At 43.5% G+C, this 18,264-nt stretch overlaps 1 protein-coding gene across 5 annotated transcripts in view; it reads left to right on the forward strand.

The window, feature by feature from the left end:
* Window positions 1-3,733: 3,733 nt before the first annotated feature.
* SHQ1 (SHQ1, H/ACA ribonucleoprotein assembly factor) overlaps window positions 3,734-18,264 on the forward strand; it is a 106,859-nt gene continuing 92,328 nt past the window's right edge. For 4 of the 5 annotated variants that reach the window (XR_005583217.1, XM_039483044.1, XM_039483047.1 and 1 more), the window contains exons 1-5: window positions 3,808-3,939; window positions 11,249-11,433; window positions 12,257-12,321; window positions 13,818-13,940; window positions 16,647-16,804. Coding sequence is in view for 4 of the 5 variants with exons in the window: in XM_039483044.1 (XP_039338978.1) it covers window positions 3,871-3,939; window positions 11,249-11,433; window positions 12,257-12,321; window positions 13,818-13,940; window positions 16,647-16,804 (600 nt within the window). In the remaining variant the exon portion in view is untranslated. Of the gene's footprint in view, window positions 3,751-3,807; window positions 3,940-11,248; window positions 11,434-12,256; window positions 12,322-13,817; window positions 13,941-16,646; window positions 16,805-18,264 lie in introns of those variants that run through there. The other variant, XM_039483045.1, reaches the window with a different exon arrangement.

Here is an 18,264-nt window from a genome sequence, read left to right on the forward strand (position 1 = left end):
GCATTTTGGGTCCTTCAATGGCGACCGGATCTTCGGCTGCCCCAGTCGTCATTGGCATTTAGGTGGAGGGACCTGGGGCAGGGGGGGCACGGGGAGGGCCGCCTGCAGCAAGTGTGTGTGTGTGGGGGGGGGCATACAGGGGAACTCCCCGCCCCAGCTCACCTCTGCTTCCGCCTCCTCCCCTGAGCACACCACCCCACTCTGCTTCTCTCCCTCCCAGGCTTGCGGCGCCAAACAGCTGATTGGTGCCGCAAGCCTGGGAGGCGGGAGAAGTGGAGCAGCGATGGCGTGCTCGGGGAGGAGGCGGAGCAGAGGTGAGCTGGGGCAGGGAACTGCCGCATGGCTCCCCGGGCTGGGGGGAGCTGCCACGGGGGGGCACCTCAGGGAGGAGGGGGTGTGTGGAGCTGCCATGGGGGGGGCCTTAGGGCGGAGGGGGGGCAGAGAGCTGCCACAGGGCTCGGGGGGGGGGATGCAAGGTGGAAGTTTCACCTAGGGTGCAAAACATCCTTGCACCCGCCCTGACTCTTGGATAATAGGTGTACCTGTTCAAGGTATCACATCATAGAGGGAGAGCTTGGAGAAATAATGTGGTCATCCTGCACACTGAAAAACGGAGTATCCAAATGCTTGTAAAGGGCTAACTGGGGCTTTTTATTGCTGAACTAGAATTAACTATTTAATTGTATCTAAATCTTGATTCTACTCTGAAAATAATGGTAAGAATGACACCTTCTTAGTCAATTTTGTTTTCTGGCACACAGACTTCCAGGTGGTATTACAGCTACCATCTTGGTGGATGCTGGGCACTGAAATAGCTAACTGCATGAGTTACTGAAGCTTGAGCTAAAGAGCCAGGCTCTGTAACAGACTCACATTCTCTTTGGATTAGGCATAGAAGGGGACATGTAATGTATCTGGAGAGTGGGTTACAGTTTTAAGCAGCAAACAGCAAACTCATGGCCTCCTGCTTCAAAAAAAATAGGACCCTATCACTTGGGCTAAAAAGTGAATTTAACCCTGATTCTGGATTGCAGTAAAAATTGAGAGGAGGTCACAGGGATGCAAAGGCTGATGTATGCTACCTTTGCGCCCTCTGAATTTCTGGAGTTGTTAGCTAGAGCAGCTCCAGGGGCAGCTCTAATTTACATTGTGCTGCCATAACTTCCTGTGGAGCTGGCCACAGCCAGAGTGCAATGCCAACTGCCCCCTATAACTCCTTGCCATGCCCTGACACGCCTCTCCACTTTTCCATTAGCCCCATGCCAGCAGGAAATCTCCCTGGAACAGAACTGGCACCTGGAGTTCACAGATTAGGTCATGACCAGGGTCTTTTTGTTATGTGTAGTAATATTAAGGCTTATATCCTTGAGCAGATAACAGCTAAAACAGAACATGATCTTTCTCTCTCTTTCATGCATTCAATCCACGTGTGCACATGCGCATGCACACACACACACACACACACAAACACTCTTGAACAAGTCTGTCATTCTATCTACCTAGACACACTAGGAAGTACATTACACATACTTCCTTGATTTTGTTTAAATTCCACTTTTAAAAAAATCATTTGAAATTTGAAAACATGATCCCAAAGCCAATAAAAGACATGATCCATCCTTCCTGTGTCTAGTGCTAAAATATATTTAATACGTGATATTAGATTTATTTTAAAAAAATCAAAAAACATTACATAGAAGAACAGTGTGATTCAGGGTTCCAGATCTTCTCTGGGGAAATAAAACGAATAAAGACTGTAAAAGGCCACAAGAAGAAATAAAGCTACTAAACTATCTATTGATGGTCAAAATGTTTTTATAATTGAAACTACTATGGACTATAAAGTCCAGAGAAACTAAATAAATGACTTGGAAACAAACTCAGATTAAGGAATGTTTAACTAGTGGGGAGCCCCAAGGGCATTAAGACAGGAGAAGTCAAAATCTTTTGTTTCTAACTGGTTTCTGAAGGTACTAGGGATGAACAATTGTGATTTTCCTCTATAATTCCTCTATTCTGATCTCAGGAAAACCATCTAAATAACACTTACATCATTCTTGTAGACTGAGATTCTGCAAACCAGAAGCCTGAAGATGACCATGTGAATCTGAGTGACTATTTCAGGGAACCAATATTTTATCTAGATTACAGCAATTTAACTACTGGTCCATCGCCTTTCCAGTTGCACAGGTGTTTTGTAATGCTGTGATGTTATTTGCTCATATGCTCTGGCTTTCCAGCAGGTGGAGTATTTATATTTTAAAGAAAAAGGGCATTTCTCTGTAGCCTGGAAGAATGTGTTTCTTTCTATTTAAAGCCACTACCAGCAGAGGTAAAAAAAACATAAGCCTCTTTTTTTTCCCTTTAGGAAAGAGATTCATGATGCATTTCAATGGGGGTCTTCAAACATCAACATTTAAAAATGTGGATAATTATTTTGAACTGAAAGCCAAGACAGTGTCCCTCCTTCACAATAACACTCTATGCTATTTAAAACAAATGTTGTTGAATATCTTTGCCTTTTAGCCTCAACTTTTCTGCTTTTAATGTTTTCTTTGAGGTTCTTTGCCTATTTTCTCTTTAAACTTTGTATTTCTGATCTATGGATTGATTAGTCAGGATCTGTCCTTGCAAAGAGCCATTCACATATATAATCTTATTCACCTTCACCTGTTGATTTCTGTGGGACAACTTATGTGAGTGGAAGTTTCTTATGTGAATGATACTCTGTTTATCCATTCTTTCTGAAGGTTTCCCTCCCCTTAATACATTTTTCAGTTTTCAAAAAATTCCTATAATCTTTCAAATTAATTTAAATCTTAATCTCCCATTCTATTTGCTTGACCCTCAGTCTGTAGTCTTTCATTCTCTCTTCCCCACAGTTGCTTTTTCTTGCTGTATGTTTGCTTTTATTTCCTTACAAGCCCACCTCATATTTCTAGCTCTTATGTGGCATCTACTTCCAAGGGCCTGACCCTGCAATATAATTATAAAATAGTATGTGGCCATATCTACAATGTGCATGGTGGTATCAATTACTTCCGGATGTCACAAGGTGTATCTATGGCTAGAAAAAAAAAAAGAACATAACACGTACACAAGAGGGCAGAGTTAAGGTTACACAGGCAACTTTAACTTTCCCCTTTCCTGACTTTTGAGTGCTTCACTTTGTAACCATATTTTTTAAATGTAGTTTATTTTTAATGGACTAATAATGATACTTTTCATGCCTGCCTGCATTACATTACATTACAGACAGCTCCACAGCACCCCTGGGAAGGAAGGAAGGAGGATTGGTGTCAGGGGAAGGTGGATCCAGGATTTGAATTTGTGACTTCCGCTTCTTCCCTTAAGGAACCACCCCTGGGGCTGAAACAGGCCAAGCTCTGGCCCTGTCCTGATGCTGGGCTAGGCCACAAGGGCCTCAGCCCCTGAGGACAATGGGAGCCTTTGCAGTGTCTTCAGGAACGTGCCCTGAACCCAGAGAAATCCCCAGTCGTGGGACTTCCTTAGCCAGAGCCACCAAGCCAGTGGGGTCACTGCGGCCCCCTCACAGCCTGTGGCTGGGGCAGGAAGAGAACCCAGGTGTCCGGGCTATATGTGAAGGGGAGGAGGGGCGGCTTTCCCCTCAGCAGGGACACCATGAAGCGCGAGGACGGAGGAGCTGGGCGGCCCTACCAAGGCCCACGTGGGCGGGCGAACGCCACCACTGCTCTGTTTTCAGCGCGGGCGGCGCCGAGCAGCAGCACAGTAAGCAGGGGCGGGGCACCCTCGGAGGCGGGGCTGCCCAGCCCCTCCGCCGGTGGAGTCTCCACAAGCTCCGCCCCTTCCCGCGCTCTGCGGCCTGTGTCCCCGCCCCTGCCCAACGCCATGTGTGTCCGGGTCACGCGCGGGCGGCGCGCAGCCTGGTCCGCGTGCGAGGGAGGAGGCGGCGCCGCAGTAAGTGGCGGCGCGGGGAGGGTGGTCGGGGTCCCAAGCGCGCTGCCGCCGTTACTGCCTGGCCGCGCGGGCTTACCGGTGCTCACCCCCCCCCGCGGGGAGACAGAGCGACCCTCACCCCCCCGCGGGGAGACAGACAGACCCTCCCCCTGGCAGAGTGACAGACAGACCGACCCTCACCCCCCCGCGGGGAGACAGACAGACCCTCCCCCAGGCAGAGTGACAGACAGACCGACCCTCACCCCCCCGCGGGGAGACAGACAGACCCTCCCCCTGGCAGAGTGACAGAGCGACCCTCACCCCCCCGCGGGGAGACAGACAGACCCTCCCCCAGGCAGAGTGACAGACAGAGCGACCCTCACCCCCCCGCGGGGAGACAGACAGACCCTCCCCCAGGCAGAGTGACAGACAGACCGACCCTCACCCCCCCGCGGGGAGACAGACAGACCCTCCCCCAGGCAGAGCAACTGACAGACCGACCCTCACCCCCCCCCCGCGGGGAGACAGACCGACCCTCCCCCAGGCAGAGTGACAGACAGAGCGACCCTCCCCCTCCCCCGCGGGGAGACAGAGAGACCCTCACCCCCTGCCCCCCCGCGGGGAGACCGACAGACCCTCCCCCAGCCAGAGAGACCGACAGACCGACCCTCACCCCCGCCCCGCGGGGAGACAGACAGACCGACCCTCCCCCAGGCAGAGCGACCGACCGACCCTCACCCCCTGCCCCCCCCGCAGGGAGACAGACAGACAGACCCTCCCCCAGGCAGAGACAGACCGACCGACCCTCACCCCCGCCCCGCGGGGGGAGAGAGAGAGAGACCCTCCCCCAGCCAGAGCGACCGACAGACCGACCCTCCCCTTCAGCGGACAGACGGACCGACCGACCGACAGACCTCACCCCACGCCGCGGTCAGACGGACTGACTGCCCCAGCGGGCAGGTTAGACCCGCTCGGCACCCCTCGCGGGGCCCAGCCCCTGCCCCCCATCGTCTGCCCCGCCCCCGGCAGCCAGAGCCGGCCCCACCGCGAGCCGAGAGCGACCCTGGAAACCTGGGCTAGGTGTCCCTGGGGTGGAGGGGGAGATCGCGCTACTCACCCCCCCCCCCCCCCGGCCGTGTGGGTCCCACTGGTTTGGTTAGCGGTGTGGGGTTTTTGTCTTTACTAACATGGTAGTACAGGCACAACCCTTAGGTGCAGTTACAGGGTTGTTAAGTTGCTTTAGTCCCCTGTAGCTCTCTCCCACATCCAGTAGCAGGGATGCAGTTAAACTAATAGAGTTGCATGTACTGGTATAGCTAGTATCAGAGGGGTAGCCGTGTTAGTCTGGTTCTGTAGAAGCAGCAAAGAATCCTGTGGCACCTTATAGACTAACAGACGTTTTGCAGCATGAAGCTTTCGTGGGTGAATACCCACTTCGTCGGATGCAATACCCACTTCTTGCATCCGAAGAAGTGGGTATTCACCCACGAAAGCTCATGCTGCAAAACGTCTGTTAGTCTATAAGGTGCCACAGGATTCTTTGCTGCTGGTATAGCTAGTCTCCCATTCTGTAGGGGAGTAGCTATACTGGTATAATTGCATCCACAGAAATGGGGGGGGGGGAGTGTTGTACTGTTTCAACTGTGGGGTATAGTTGAAGCAGTCCAGCTTCTCAGTGTAGATAAGCCCAAAGTTTTATTTTGAAAGCACATTTACCCTAAATCCCAGTTAAATTGGCTCTGGGTTATTCAGTTTCCTGACTGTTAATTCAATGTCATAATGTTAAGGGCATGAAATAAAGAAAAAATGCCTTTCTTGTGTCTAAACCCCACATAATGGTCAGAGGTATTTCACCATATTGCACTGGAAAGGCAGTGGTGTGACAAAAAGGAAATTGAATCACTTTGGGACAATTGAAACTTGATTTGGGTAAAGCACAGGTTAATAAATACACCATAGAGGACAATCCTACATTGGTGGGGAATGAACTAGATCAGGGGTTCTCAAACTGGGGGTTGGGACCCCTCAGGGGGTCATGAAGTTATTACATGGGGGGTCACAAGCTGTCAGCTTCCACTCCAAACCCTGCTTTGCATCCAGCATTTATAATGGTGTTAAATATATTTAAAAAGTGTTTTAAATTTATAAGGGGGGTTGCACTTGGGGTTTGGTATGTGAAAGGTGTCACCAGTACAAAAGTTTGAGAACCACTGCACTAGATGACCTAATGGATCTTTATCTCTCACTTAACTAATGCATTCTTCAGAATTGTACTATACAGTGTTTAAAGTGATGGGCATTGCAAAGAGAAAAAGTGAAATATCTAGCAAGTATTCAGATCCATGGTATTTTCTTATCTGCAAATATATCGCACAGCAGTGACTCAGAATCAGGGTGTTGATTTGAAGTGAATTGTTGTCAAAAGCAGTCATATCTGTGGTCATGTCTTCACTAGCAATGTGGTTGTGTAGTTGTGGCACTTCCCAGCGCTATAAAAAAAATCCACCTTCACAAGGGGAGTAGCTCCCAGTGCTGGTGCATTGTCTACACTGCCACTTTAAGGTGTGAAATTTGCAATGCTAAGGGGGGGGGAGGTTTCACACACACACACCCCCCCAGAAAGTTGCAATGCTGTAAAGTGGCAGTGTAGACAAGGCCTCTGCTTCCATTCACACCTGATGGCCCCATTAGCTGTGTGATCTATTAAGTAGATTAGGTAGCGTTGTGTTTATGCAGTGCATTAAGGCCTTAAAGAAGATGTTACTGTGATAAGAATGTGGGTCTGTTTAATAAAGACTATTGTGAAAATATTATTTTCCATGCAGAATAGCTGTTTTCCAAATTATAATTCTTTTGTTTTTAAAGGATTTATTTTTAAATCCACCAAAAAGGCATCCAGGATAGTTTATAAATTTTCTTTTAAAAAACAAACCAATTCTTAGGGGTTTTTTTTCTCCTAAAGAAAATTGTTTCTAGCTGATCAAAAGAATAGTTTTGGAGCCCTATAAGAGCCAAACCAAATTTTTGCCTGGTAGGATGGAATTAATTTTTGTTGATGAATTAAAATATCCCCTGAAAAAACTGGGTTTATAATGGGAATAGTGATGCATCTGTAGTAATAAGATCCATAGCTGTAATTCACAGAAAGCACAGATTAGGGAAAGAGAGGCAAAGGTAATTTTAAGTTGCTTTTCGTCACATTGATTTTGGGCCAGCTGTGGGACACTAATTTACAGCAGCGTTATGCAGGCTGGCAATGGGTTCTGCTGCAGCCTAGATTCCTGCTCAGTACTATGGATTCTCTTCTGACACCTCAAGAATGCTCTGTATGCCTGGAACTGTAAGGGAAGCAGCGTAAATCTGCATATGGTAGTCAAGCATTGGGGGAATTCTTCCCTGGATGGTTGCAGTTCCTTTTTTGCTTCCAGATGTGATTTTTTATTTAACTTGATATTGACCAGTTAAACATTACTGGTCAACTAAAACTATTTAGTCCCTGATCCCGCAAACACTTTGCAGACATTGAGCTCAGTGAGACTACTTGTGGACATAAATCTTTGCAGGACTGGAGACTGAGTTTCAAAGTAGCTTTTCCGAATTTCTTAACACAGAAGTGACATCCGTGTACTCTGACCACAAACTATGATTTGAACATAATTAAATTTTTTCTTTGCGAATGTGCTGAAATACATCATATGATTCATGTATGAAAAGAGCACTTGTAATGCATGATATGAGTTTCAGAGTTTGTTTTGTTTTTTTTTTAAAGAAAAGTTCTTATTGGTCTATGAATGAACGTGTGCTTTAGAAAAATGAAGAAACGATACTTTTTTTCTTTGTTTTATAATTTGTAGTCTCTGAAAATGAAAAATGGTCACACAGAAGTTTGGGGAAGAATTAAAAGATAGACATTTGTCTGTGGGGTGTTAACCAACTTCCCATATCTGTTGTTATACAAAAAAGACATTGATAGGAAATACTCAATTGAAATGAATTTCTGATACAGCATGGAGCAGGGGTAGGCAACCTGTGGCATGGGTGCTGAAGGCGGCATGCAAGCTGATTTTTAGTGGCACTCTCACTGCCTGGGTTCTGGCCACTGGTCTGGGGAGCTCTGCATTTTAATTTAATTTTAAATGAAGCGTCTTAAACATTTTAAAAGCCTTATTTACTTTACATACAACAATAGTTTAGTTATATATTATAGACTTATAGAAGGAGACCTTCTAAAAACGTTAAAATGTATTACTGGCACGCGAGACCTTAAATTAGAGTGAATAAATGAAGATTCGGCATACCACCTCTGAAAGGTTGCTGATCCCTGGCATAGAGTATTGTACTTCTGATTAAACATAGTGATGGTGCCCTGCAACTGCAATGTCACAGTAGGTGTAAAACTGCTATTTATGGATTGACAGACCTATAGATGCAGAATATATTTGTGAAAAAACTAAAAGATAGCATAAATGACCTTATTTTGTCTGTCTTGAGCAGGCATGGGCAAATTGCGGCCCACAGGCCGGATCCCGCCCATCAGGACTTTGGATCTGGTCCGCGGGATTGCTACCCCCGTGGCACCGCGGGGCTAAGGCAGGCTTCCTGCCTGCCCTGGCCCTGCACTGCTCCCAGAAGCAGCTGGCATCATGTCCCTGCGGCCGCTGGCGGGGGTGTGTGTGTGCGCAGAGAGCTCTGAGGAGAACTGTGGCCAATGGGAGCTTTGGGGGAGGTACCCGCAGGCAAGGGCAGCGCATGGAGCCCTCTGTTCCCTCTCCCCCTGGGGCCGCAGAGACATGGTGCTGGCCGCTTCTGGGAGCGGCGTGGGGCCAGGGCAGGCAGGGAGCCTGCCTTAGCTCTGCTGTGGGCCAGTGCCACCCTGGAGCCGCTCAAGGTATGCGGTGCTGGGCTGGAGCTTGCACCCTGCACCCCAACCCCCTTCCTTGAGCCCCTTCCTGCACCCCAACCCCCTGCCCTGAGGCCCCTGCTTCACCCTGAACCCTCCTGCACCCCTGCCCTGAGCCTCCTGCTGCTCTCCACACCCAACCCCCTGCCCTGAGCCCCCTGGACTCTGCTCCCCTCTCTGCACCTGAACTCCCTATCCTGAGCCCTCTCCCACACTCCACACCCCCTCCTGCATCCCAACCCTCTGCCCTGAGCCTGCTCGTACGCCCCGCACCCCTCCTGCGCCCCAGCCGCTTGCCCTTAGTCTCTTTCTGCACACTGCACTCCCTCACGCACCCTTGCCCCAGCCCTACATTCATGGCCCTGCATGCAATTTCCCCACCCAAATACGGCCCTTGGGCCAAAAAGTGTGCCCACCCCAGTTCTTGAGGGGTGTGCTTTAATATATCATAAATCTGGCTCATATTTCTCAGCCTGTTTTCTGTAATATTGGATTTCAACACTTCAGAGTCTACAGTCCTCTACATGTGCAATGAGGTGTTAATATCGTCATTGCTCAGCAGAATTTTAGGTTGTGAAATTGTGAGTAATTTGATACTGTGATTCTTTGTCATATTCAAAGCATACTTTTAAGTGATTTTTTTAAATGTTCTTTTTCTGCGTTAGTCTATTTTCCATCATATGGACAATTCTCTTCCAAACTTTATTTAATTAAGTTAATAAAATTTACAGATGTAACATTTAGCGCCTGGGAAATTATAATCTGCTTTTTTAAAAACAGGAATGAATGCAGTGTTTCAAAAGTCAGGAGTACTGTTAGTGTTGCAGGAAGCCAAAAAATTGGTTGATATGTGTAGTTGGTCCATGTCAAATTTTTCATTATTTGTTGTAAGATACTTACATAAAAGCCATTCATTAAATTCATGACTATCTAAATTATTCCATGTAGAGATTACACGTACTGAGACTTTTCCTGCCTTTATGATTTTAATCATTGTTAGGATTCCATTACTGTGATGTGCTAATGCAATGGAGCCAAAACACATCAGGTTACTAGACTGATCTTTTTTTTCAACTGCTATAGCCAGGGCCATCTCTAGACATTGTGGTGCCCTACACAGCCAGCCCTTCCGCGCGGGGAGGCAGCCCCAGGCCTCTGCGTGGGTGGGGGGCAAGGTCTGTGGGGTGCGCCCAAGGTCTGTGGGGGGCAGGGGTAAACCATCCCCCAGGATAAGCAGGTGGAGTGGAGCAGGTTGGGGCTGGGTCGTTCCACTTCCTGCTGCCTGGTAAATGCAGGGTGTGCCAGACCCCTGCTGCCGTCCCCCGGCAGGTAGCTGAGGGGAAGGGGTGGAGTGGGGGCGGGGCTGGGATGGAGCAGGATTGGGAAGAGGAGGAGCGGAGCAGAGGCGGGAGCTATGGGGAAGTGGGAGTGGGGGCAGCTTTCCTGGCCTGCTCAGCTGGCCGGGGGATCGGGCTGGCCGCTGGAGCAGCACGCAGCTGTGTAGGGCACCGGGAAATTTGGTGCCCTGTGCAGCTGCATAGTTTGCGTGTGGTTAAGGATGGCCCTGGCTATAGCAGAGCTCAGGTCTTAGGAACTCTGAAATCAAACAGGGCAGCCTAACACTCACTCATATGTGCAATAGCAAGTCAGTTCCATGAACTATATCAATTCCATCTTCTACCTCTTCCATTTTTCCTACCATATTCCTAAATATTTTATAAAGATTCTTCTGGGGGGAAAAAAGTGTGCATGGGAGAAGGGAATTGAATAATAATGGATTAAATAGTACACACCATGATCAATGGCCTCCCTATGGGAATCAATTTTCAAATATTGTATACTGAATTCTATCCAATTCTGATTACGATGACTAGTCATAAGCATCAGTAAATTGGTCATGTACCACCTCATATAGTGGATTATACTTCTACCAAGTTTATCGGGTTTTAATTATGATGTTAGTAGGGCTCAGGATTTCTTTTGCATTGTATAAGTGTAAAAAAAAAACAGAAAACAAACCCACAACAACAACAAAGTAGCTGGAATGTTTTTTCTTGCTAAAATTAAAAACTCTTTTGTTTCTCCATTGACATGATTATTAGAGGTAGTTAATTAACCAAAAGTTATCACGATCAGCTCTGTGCTTTACATACTGAATATGCTTGGCACTTTAAAATACTTCTGGAATTTATCTTCATTTAGTTGGTTTGATTAAAGAGCTATAATTAGGAACCAAAGAGATTGTTTTGCAATTCTTGACTATGAAAATGTAAACAGTTCTTTTGTTCATAGATGTTCTGTTCATGTGTGTATAGAAGGTATCACATTCTCCTCCAAGCTGAGATGCTGTTGTAGAAAGTGTATTTATTTTTGTAGTTATCTTCTTTTGTGAAGGTAATATTTTTTTTCTTTTTTCCTTTTTTTCAATAGGATTTTACAGGGAGTGTGGTTGCCTGTTCAGCTGCATTCATCATGATAACTCCAGCATTTGAACTGAGCCAGGACCCAGATTTTCTTACTATAACAATCAATGTACCTTATGCCAAAGTTTCTGAGTTTGATGTATATTTTGAAGGAAAGGATTTTAAATTTTATGCTAAGCCTTACTTTCTCAGGCAAGTAATGTAGGGATTTTAAAACCTTGAGTTTCATAAAATAAAAATACTGAAAAGAGAATCAACTTTATATCTGTGTCTTACAGAACATTCTACTGCTGCAGTTCCTATACTGTGGTCTGCAGAGAACTGACTGGTCACATGGTGCTGGTTCTCTTCTTGTTTCCAGCTGCTAAATCACATTAAAAGAAGCTAAAATATGTTAAATGCATTCCTGATACTACTTTTTCATGTTGGATAAGTAATGCAATGATGAATGGTATAGAAGATCCATGAAACAATTCCAATATTAAGAGGTCATCCGCACTGAAAAAGTTTGACAACCCTTCACCTATAGTATCGTGTAATTTTAACAGCTCTTTTCTTTCTCTTGTTATGGGAACTTAAAGCATCAAAGCACCAGCTCTCATCTCTTGCACATGATCATATACCATAAGTGGGGTTGAGTAGGTGGGTGGACAATAGTATATCAGTTAGTCTAAAATAACAGAAGGATTTTTCTGTCTTGTCATTCCTGGTCAAGTCTCTTCATTCCTTGAAATGGCAAAATCCTTTACCTGTTCCACATAGTGCCGAGGATGTCTTCTCTGTAATGATTCTGATTCTATCCTGGCTGGGGAGACAGGAAAATCAAATTCTCTCTCAAACTTTAAACTTTCAAAGTAGTGCACAGGGATTTAGCTGCATGACTTCCATTAACATCAAGGAGGGTCATGTAGTTAAATCCTCTGTACTGCTTACGGAATGTGCCATATATTTTAACTGGTTGAGCCATTAGATGATAAATCAGGTGTTTGATAAGACATGTCATCTTTGTCCATAGGTTAACTCTTCCTGGAAGAATTGTGGAAGATGGAAGAGAGAAAGCATCTTATAATGTGGACAAAGGTATTAGTTAATAATGTTGTTTTTTTATTATTATTAAAAACACAACACATGCTGTGTACTACTGTATCTTCTGCTGCATTGTAATTACACAGAACTTTTAATTTACTTGCAGCAAAGCATGTTTAACTGGGATTCCTCCTGGTTTTGGTTGTGTTTTAAAACCTGTCGTTCAGAGTGGTTTGTTTTATATACATTTACAATATAAACACAAATGGGTTATGCTAACTAAAAAGAAGGAAGGTAATGACATTTGCATGTTCTGTTCTTATCTGGCATAAAGAGCTAGCTCCTGGTGGTCATCTACTGAAAGGACATTGAGTGACCAACCACGAGTGAGAGTGGCTCCCATAATAGAACTTTCTGTATCGAAGGCTGATCCTCATGGATACAGATCATAACATTCCTGTTAAAGGAAGGTCTATATGATTGATTCCAATGTGACATGAACAATATAAGTCACTAAACCAAGATCAGTAACCTATTCAGCCTGCAAGAAATATAAGAATGAATAAGTTTCAGTAACTAGTAAGAGAGCAAATTTCAAGACAGACTCCTGGCTAGTCCTGAAGAAAGAAATCAATGGAAATACACACATCAGCCATCCCACCAAAAAGTAATGTATTGCTGTAGAGACAGGACTAGTAAAGTTTTTGTTGAGCTCCAGAGAGAAATTATAATTCATGTTGAATCAGTAATAGTAGAAATACCATGCAATATTCATATTTGCTGTGACAGCTGCATTATCTTTCATATGGTGATGTCAAAATGTGGAAGTAGACACATTTTCAGGCCTCATGGTAAATAATATATATACAAATTGCTCAAGATTTACAAAATTTAATGCCTGGATCTTCTAATGAGATCTGTGCTGAGCTCTGTGCATTGCCCATTGATTGCTGTGGGACTTTATGCAGATGTAAGTACAATATCTGTGTGTGTGAAAGTGACTGCAGCATTGGGGCTTAAAATTGTAAACTATCTGGTTCAACAATGTATTCAATTAACAAAATGAAGCCCCACAAGAATACGTTTTGTAACCAAGACCTGGGCTTATTAAGATACAGTCTGCTGCCTCCAAAGGCATGTTTATACACCTGAAATAAAATATGCATCAGAATATTAAATGTGTCTTTCTTTAATCTTATGGTTGATTATTTGAGGGGAAAAAAAGGTTTAAAAATAAAAATGTACTTATTCTATCTTTGTTATATGAGCTGTGTCAAGACATCACCATAAATGATAATGATGCAGCATTTGTGTACCTTTTGAAAAAGAATTTAATTATCTGGTTTCTGTGGAAATCATAGGTTAACTGTAAAAAATGCATAGAGATGAACACATAGGAAAATTTTAGTTGCATGCACCTTGGGTGAAATACACCTAAATAGCTTCCCGAACATTTAGCTTCAATAAGGAGAAATGATTGTACATTTTTTTACACCATTTATCTTTTAAATTGTTATACATCTGAACAAAGTTTTAACTTCTCTTTCAAGGCATTTTTACAGTTCGACTGCCTAAGGAGGCTCCTGGTCAGCATTTTGATGGGTTGGACATGCTGACGGCTCTGTTAGCACAGAAGAAATCTAGATCAGCTAAACCATTAGTGGAAGAGATAGGTATGATTACTGACACTGGAAAATACAACATATTTTAAAAGTTTAATTTGTATAGTTGATTTTTTGTTTGAGTTTGTAAGGTGAATTTGTAAGCAAGAAAACTTACCTTGTGTGAAGTGCATTACACATTTTCATGGTTTGAGAAAGTGTTTTGTAAGAGTTATATTTGCATTCTCTCAAAATATATAACCCTTACTAATACTTTGTTCCCCTGTAGTGTTTGTATATGCATAGAGGTTTGAGATTCTGCTGCTGCCTTTGTGCTAAGGTATCTGGTCTTTTAGCTCAAGTAATAGTAGCTCATTAGATCTAGCGGTCCCAGATTCAACCCCTGCAAAAGACCTAAGGATGCTCTTACATATAGAAGAAAGCTTTAATAAATGTGGTTAATTGTGTGATTGTCTATCTTCTTACCAAATAATTAACAATATCTCCTTCCGTGTGTGTGTGTGTGTGTGGGGGGGGGGGGGGGTTAAATATACAAAGTTATGATCTTCGGGGTGAAATCCTGACCTTATTGAAGTCAATGTGAGGTTTGCTATTCACTTCAGTGGGGGCCACAGTTTCACTCTTGGTATATCTGGTTTGTCTTTGAGCCTCCATTATTGCATGTAGGAATGTGGGGCCCTGATCGTGCATGGAGCATTAACGTAAGGGTCTCTCTGTATGAAACATTGCTTAATAGTAGAGCATGTGGCTCACTGATTATGTGAGCATTCTGAATGGTTTTAAGGTGTAATCCAGGGTAGAGCACAATGCAGTACCCATCATCAGGTGATAGAAGCAAGCACAACTGATGGGGCTTGCATCCAAAATAAAGTCATTGTCTTTTTGCCAAGTATGTGTAAAAACGGCTCTTAGAACAAATGCCACTTGGCTGTCGAGAGGCAATAATGAACCATCATGAACCTTCAACTTCTGAACCTGAGTTACAGATGGTGGACACACGACCCTCAATCAAAAATCTGATATAACCTGACATTCCTTCCAGTTGCCTCCTCCAGTCTCTGCTCATTATCTCAGTCTTCTGTGGATTTTAGTCTTCTGCTAGCTCTCATCCAAGCTCAGTCATGCTGACTAAGATAAAATAAAGTTTTAGATGTAGGTGTCATACAAATAAACATATATCCTCTCTGATCCTCCTGATGGATCTAGAGACCTGTCAAACAAGGTGGGTCGTGTAGAACCCTGTGGAACCCTGCCAAAGAGACTTGTGGGTGCAGATGAATAGTGACCCATAACCATTCTTTGGGAGCTCTTAAAGAAAATAGTGGAGTCATTTGAGCACAGATTACTCCTGGGGGAATTTTGCACCAAAAAATTAAAAATTTGATGCACAATATTTTAGAATTCTGCAAAATAATGCATATTTTATATTTCAAAATAACAATATAATCATGCCACTTTGAATTATTTTGGTAATTTATTTCATAATACCTGTCAGCAAGTATGTCTGTAACAATACAGACAACAAAAAAGATTCAGGAAATGTTCTTTGACAAATAGATTTCTTACTAGGCATATTAATACAGAACTTGGAGTAATAATTCATTTAAACTACAATACAAGAAATGTATATCCTGCACTCCTCAGAAGCAGTGCAAAGGCTTGGGGGAGTTGGGTAGTGGAGGAGCTGAGGGAGAGGGAAGTAATTGCTTGGAAGGACCCTGGGAGTGAACCTAGAAGATTGTTGGGTGTGGGCGGGAGAAGTATTGAGCATTTTTTTTTTCCGGTGGGGGTGGGGGATAAGGAATTTTGGGGACCCTCCCCCATGCAGACCCTGGCTGATCCCTAGCCTCTCTCATTCAGTCAGGCACATGTGCCTCTGTCCCCCCAACTAGCTCTTCTGAGCCCTCCCCAGCAGTCCCATGTACCCTATGCTTTCTGTCCCCCCATGCCTTGGCCCCACGAGCAGGGCACTGTGAGAAACGCAGCATCTTCTAGCAGCATCTGCAACTGGCTGCTCCCACCCAGGAGCAGCTGACCTATGTTCTGGTGCCATAACAGCCCCTGGTGGGTGAAAGACGTAACTACCGCCTCTTTAGCAGAATGTATTTTCTGGACAAAAGAAAATTCCATTGGGAATCTGAATTCTGCACATGCCCAATGGTGCAGAATTCCCCCAGAAGTAACAGATTTGTCAGCAGCACCTGATGTTTTGCACTCCTGAATAGAGGTGTTGACATTCAAAAACAACTCCAGAATTTACCCACAGGCTTTCACTAGCTAAGAAGGACATGGAACTAATTTGTATACTGGTATGTGGGCCACACGTATGCACACAGTGAATATATACTTATGCATTTTGTACCTAGATGACATTTATATGTACAACTACTACGTTGTCCCCCAGATAGTTTTCATGGCTTAGTTTTAAAAATAACATTGAACTTTGTAACTATAGTTTATATAGTGCCATTTTAAAGAAAAATAATCTAAACTGCAGGAGATAAATGAATGCAGACTTTGTTATTGCTGAAATGTGTTGATGGTGCAAAATCCTTTGTCGATCTTCCATTTTCCTTCCTTTCTCTGGAAACTATAGGGTTGTCTGATACTAGAAAAGTTTTCCTAATAGTTAAAAAATTTAGTAAAACAAAAAAATCCTGATTCATAGATTAACTAGTAATCTTTTCATTAGCTGATACTTTAGTCAAAGTGTAACTTCGAGATCCTTTTCTTTTTTGTGATACAAAACATTTGTAGGTACCTCTGCTGAGCTAGCCGAGGAGGAGGAAGAAGAGGAAGAATTTGACTGGGAAATTGAACAGACCCCTTATCATGAAACTGCAGAAAGCACTTTACATTTACAATGCTGCTATGGGTTTGGAAATTTGAAATCAGGAGTGTTCCAACGATTGCAGGTGTGTAATTTTTCTTTAAAAGTGACCGCTATTAAGTTTATAGTGTTTGGTATGACCTAGCATGCTGATTTCAGTTGGACTTAAAGGCAATGCAATAATATTTCAAATGTGTTCAATGTAGCAACATGTATTTGTTCAGAACAAATCATGTCAAACAACCTCATTTCCTCATTTGACAGGTTTATTGGCCTAGTGGATAGTGGGAAGCAGTAGATAAGATATATCTTGATTTTTTTTGCAAGGCTTTTGACACAGTCCCACATGACATTCTCATAAGCAAACTAGTGAAATGTGGTCTAGATGCGATTATTGTAAGGTGGGTGCATAACTGGTTGAAAGACCATATTCAAAATGTAGTTCTCAATGGTTTGCAGTAAAATTGGCAGGATGTATCTAGTGGTTCTGATACTATTCAGTGTTTTCACTAATGGCTTGGTTAATGGATTAGAGCTTATAAAATTTGCAGATGACACCAAGCTGCGAGGGTTGCAAGCCCTTTGGAGGACAAGGTTAGAATTTAAAATGACCTGGATCAATTGTAGAGTTGATCTGAAAGCAACATGGTGAAATTCAGTAAAGATGAGCAAAGTACTGTGGCAGTATATTAGTGAAGTCAGTCACAAGACAGATACGTGGGTTGTTTGTTGATAAACTCTGTTTTTGTTTTCAGAGTTAGTGCTAAATGCATACATCTTGTTTAATATAATTGTAAAAAAAACCTTGAATTTATATCCAAAACTTAAAAGTGGATTTTGAAGGATATACTTTATAGTTGGTTGTATGTGTTTAGTCTAGAGAGAAAGTTCCAGCTAACTTGCAAAAGAAGTGCGTCAGTCTGGACTAATTACTGCATTCTTGTCTGACTATACATGTTTATGCCAGATAATCACAATAATAAAGTTATTAACTAGATAGTAAAACTGCTTATGGTTTTAGAGTTCTCAGAGTAAAATGAACTGAAAAGGCCACTTCAATTATTCATACTAGTGATACAGTTATTAAAAACAATTGAAATAAGATTGGTGTATGTATTATTTGCCTAGAAGAAACTGTTACTAACTTTGACCCCAATCCTCCAAGTTGTTCTGCTTGGGTAGACTCTGTAAAGTTAGTGGGGTACTGCTCAGGCACAGGAATCTACATGTGTGGAACAATTTTCTGGATCGAAGTCTTAAATTTTAGGCTTAAATCTGCATTGCTAATGTACACTAAATGGTTTCTTTGTTTATTGACTGTTTGTAGTTCATCTCCAATTTATTCCAACCTACAGGGAATAAGGATTATATAAAGATATCACAAATATGTACAGCATTTATTATGGTAGATTATAGACCGTTTACTAACTAAAGTTTTGTTTATGTACATAATAACCAATAGGTAGAAGTACTAGCTGCTTCTATCAACTCTGACTGTAATACCAAGATCATATAAATTGGTTACTGCATGAATTATTATGTCTT

Source organism: Mauremys reevesii, linkage group 7, assembly GCF_016161935.1.
Source record: "Mauremys reevesii isolate NIE-2019 linkage group 7, ASM1616193v1, whole genome shotgun sequence".
In the NCBI taxonomy this organism is placed as follows: Eukaryota; Metazoa; Chordata; order Testudines; family Geoemydidae; genus Mauremys; species Mauremys reevesii.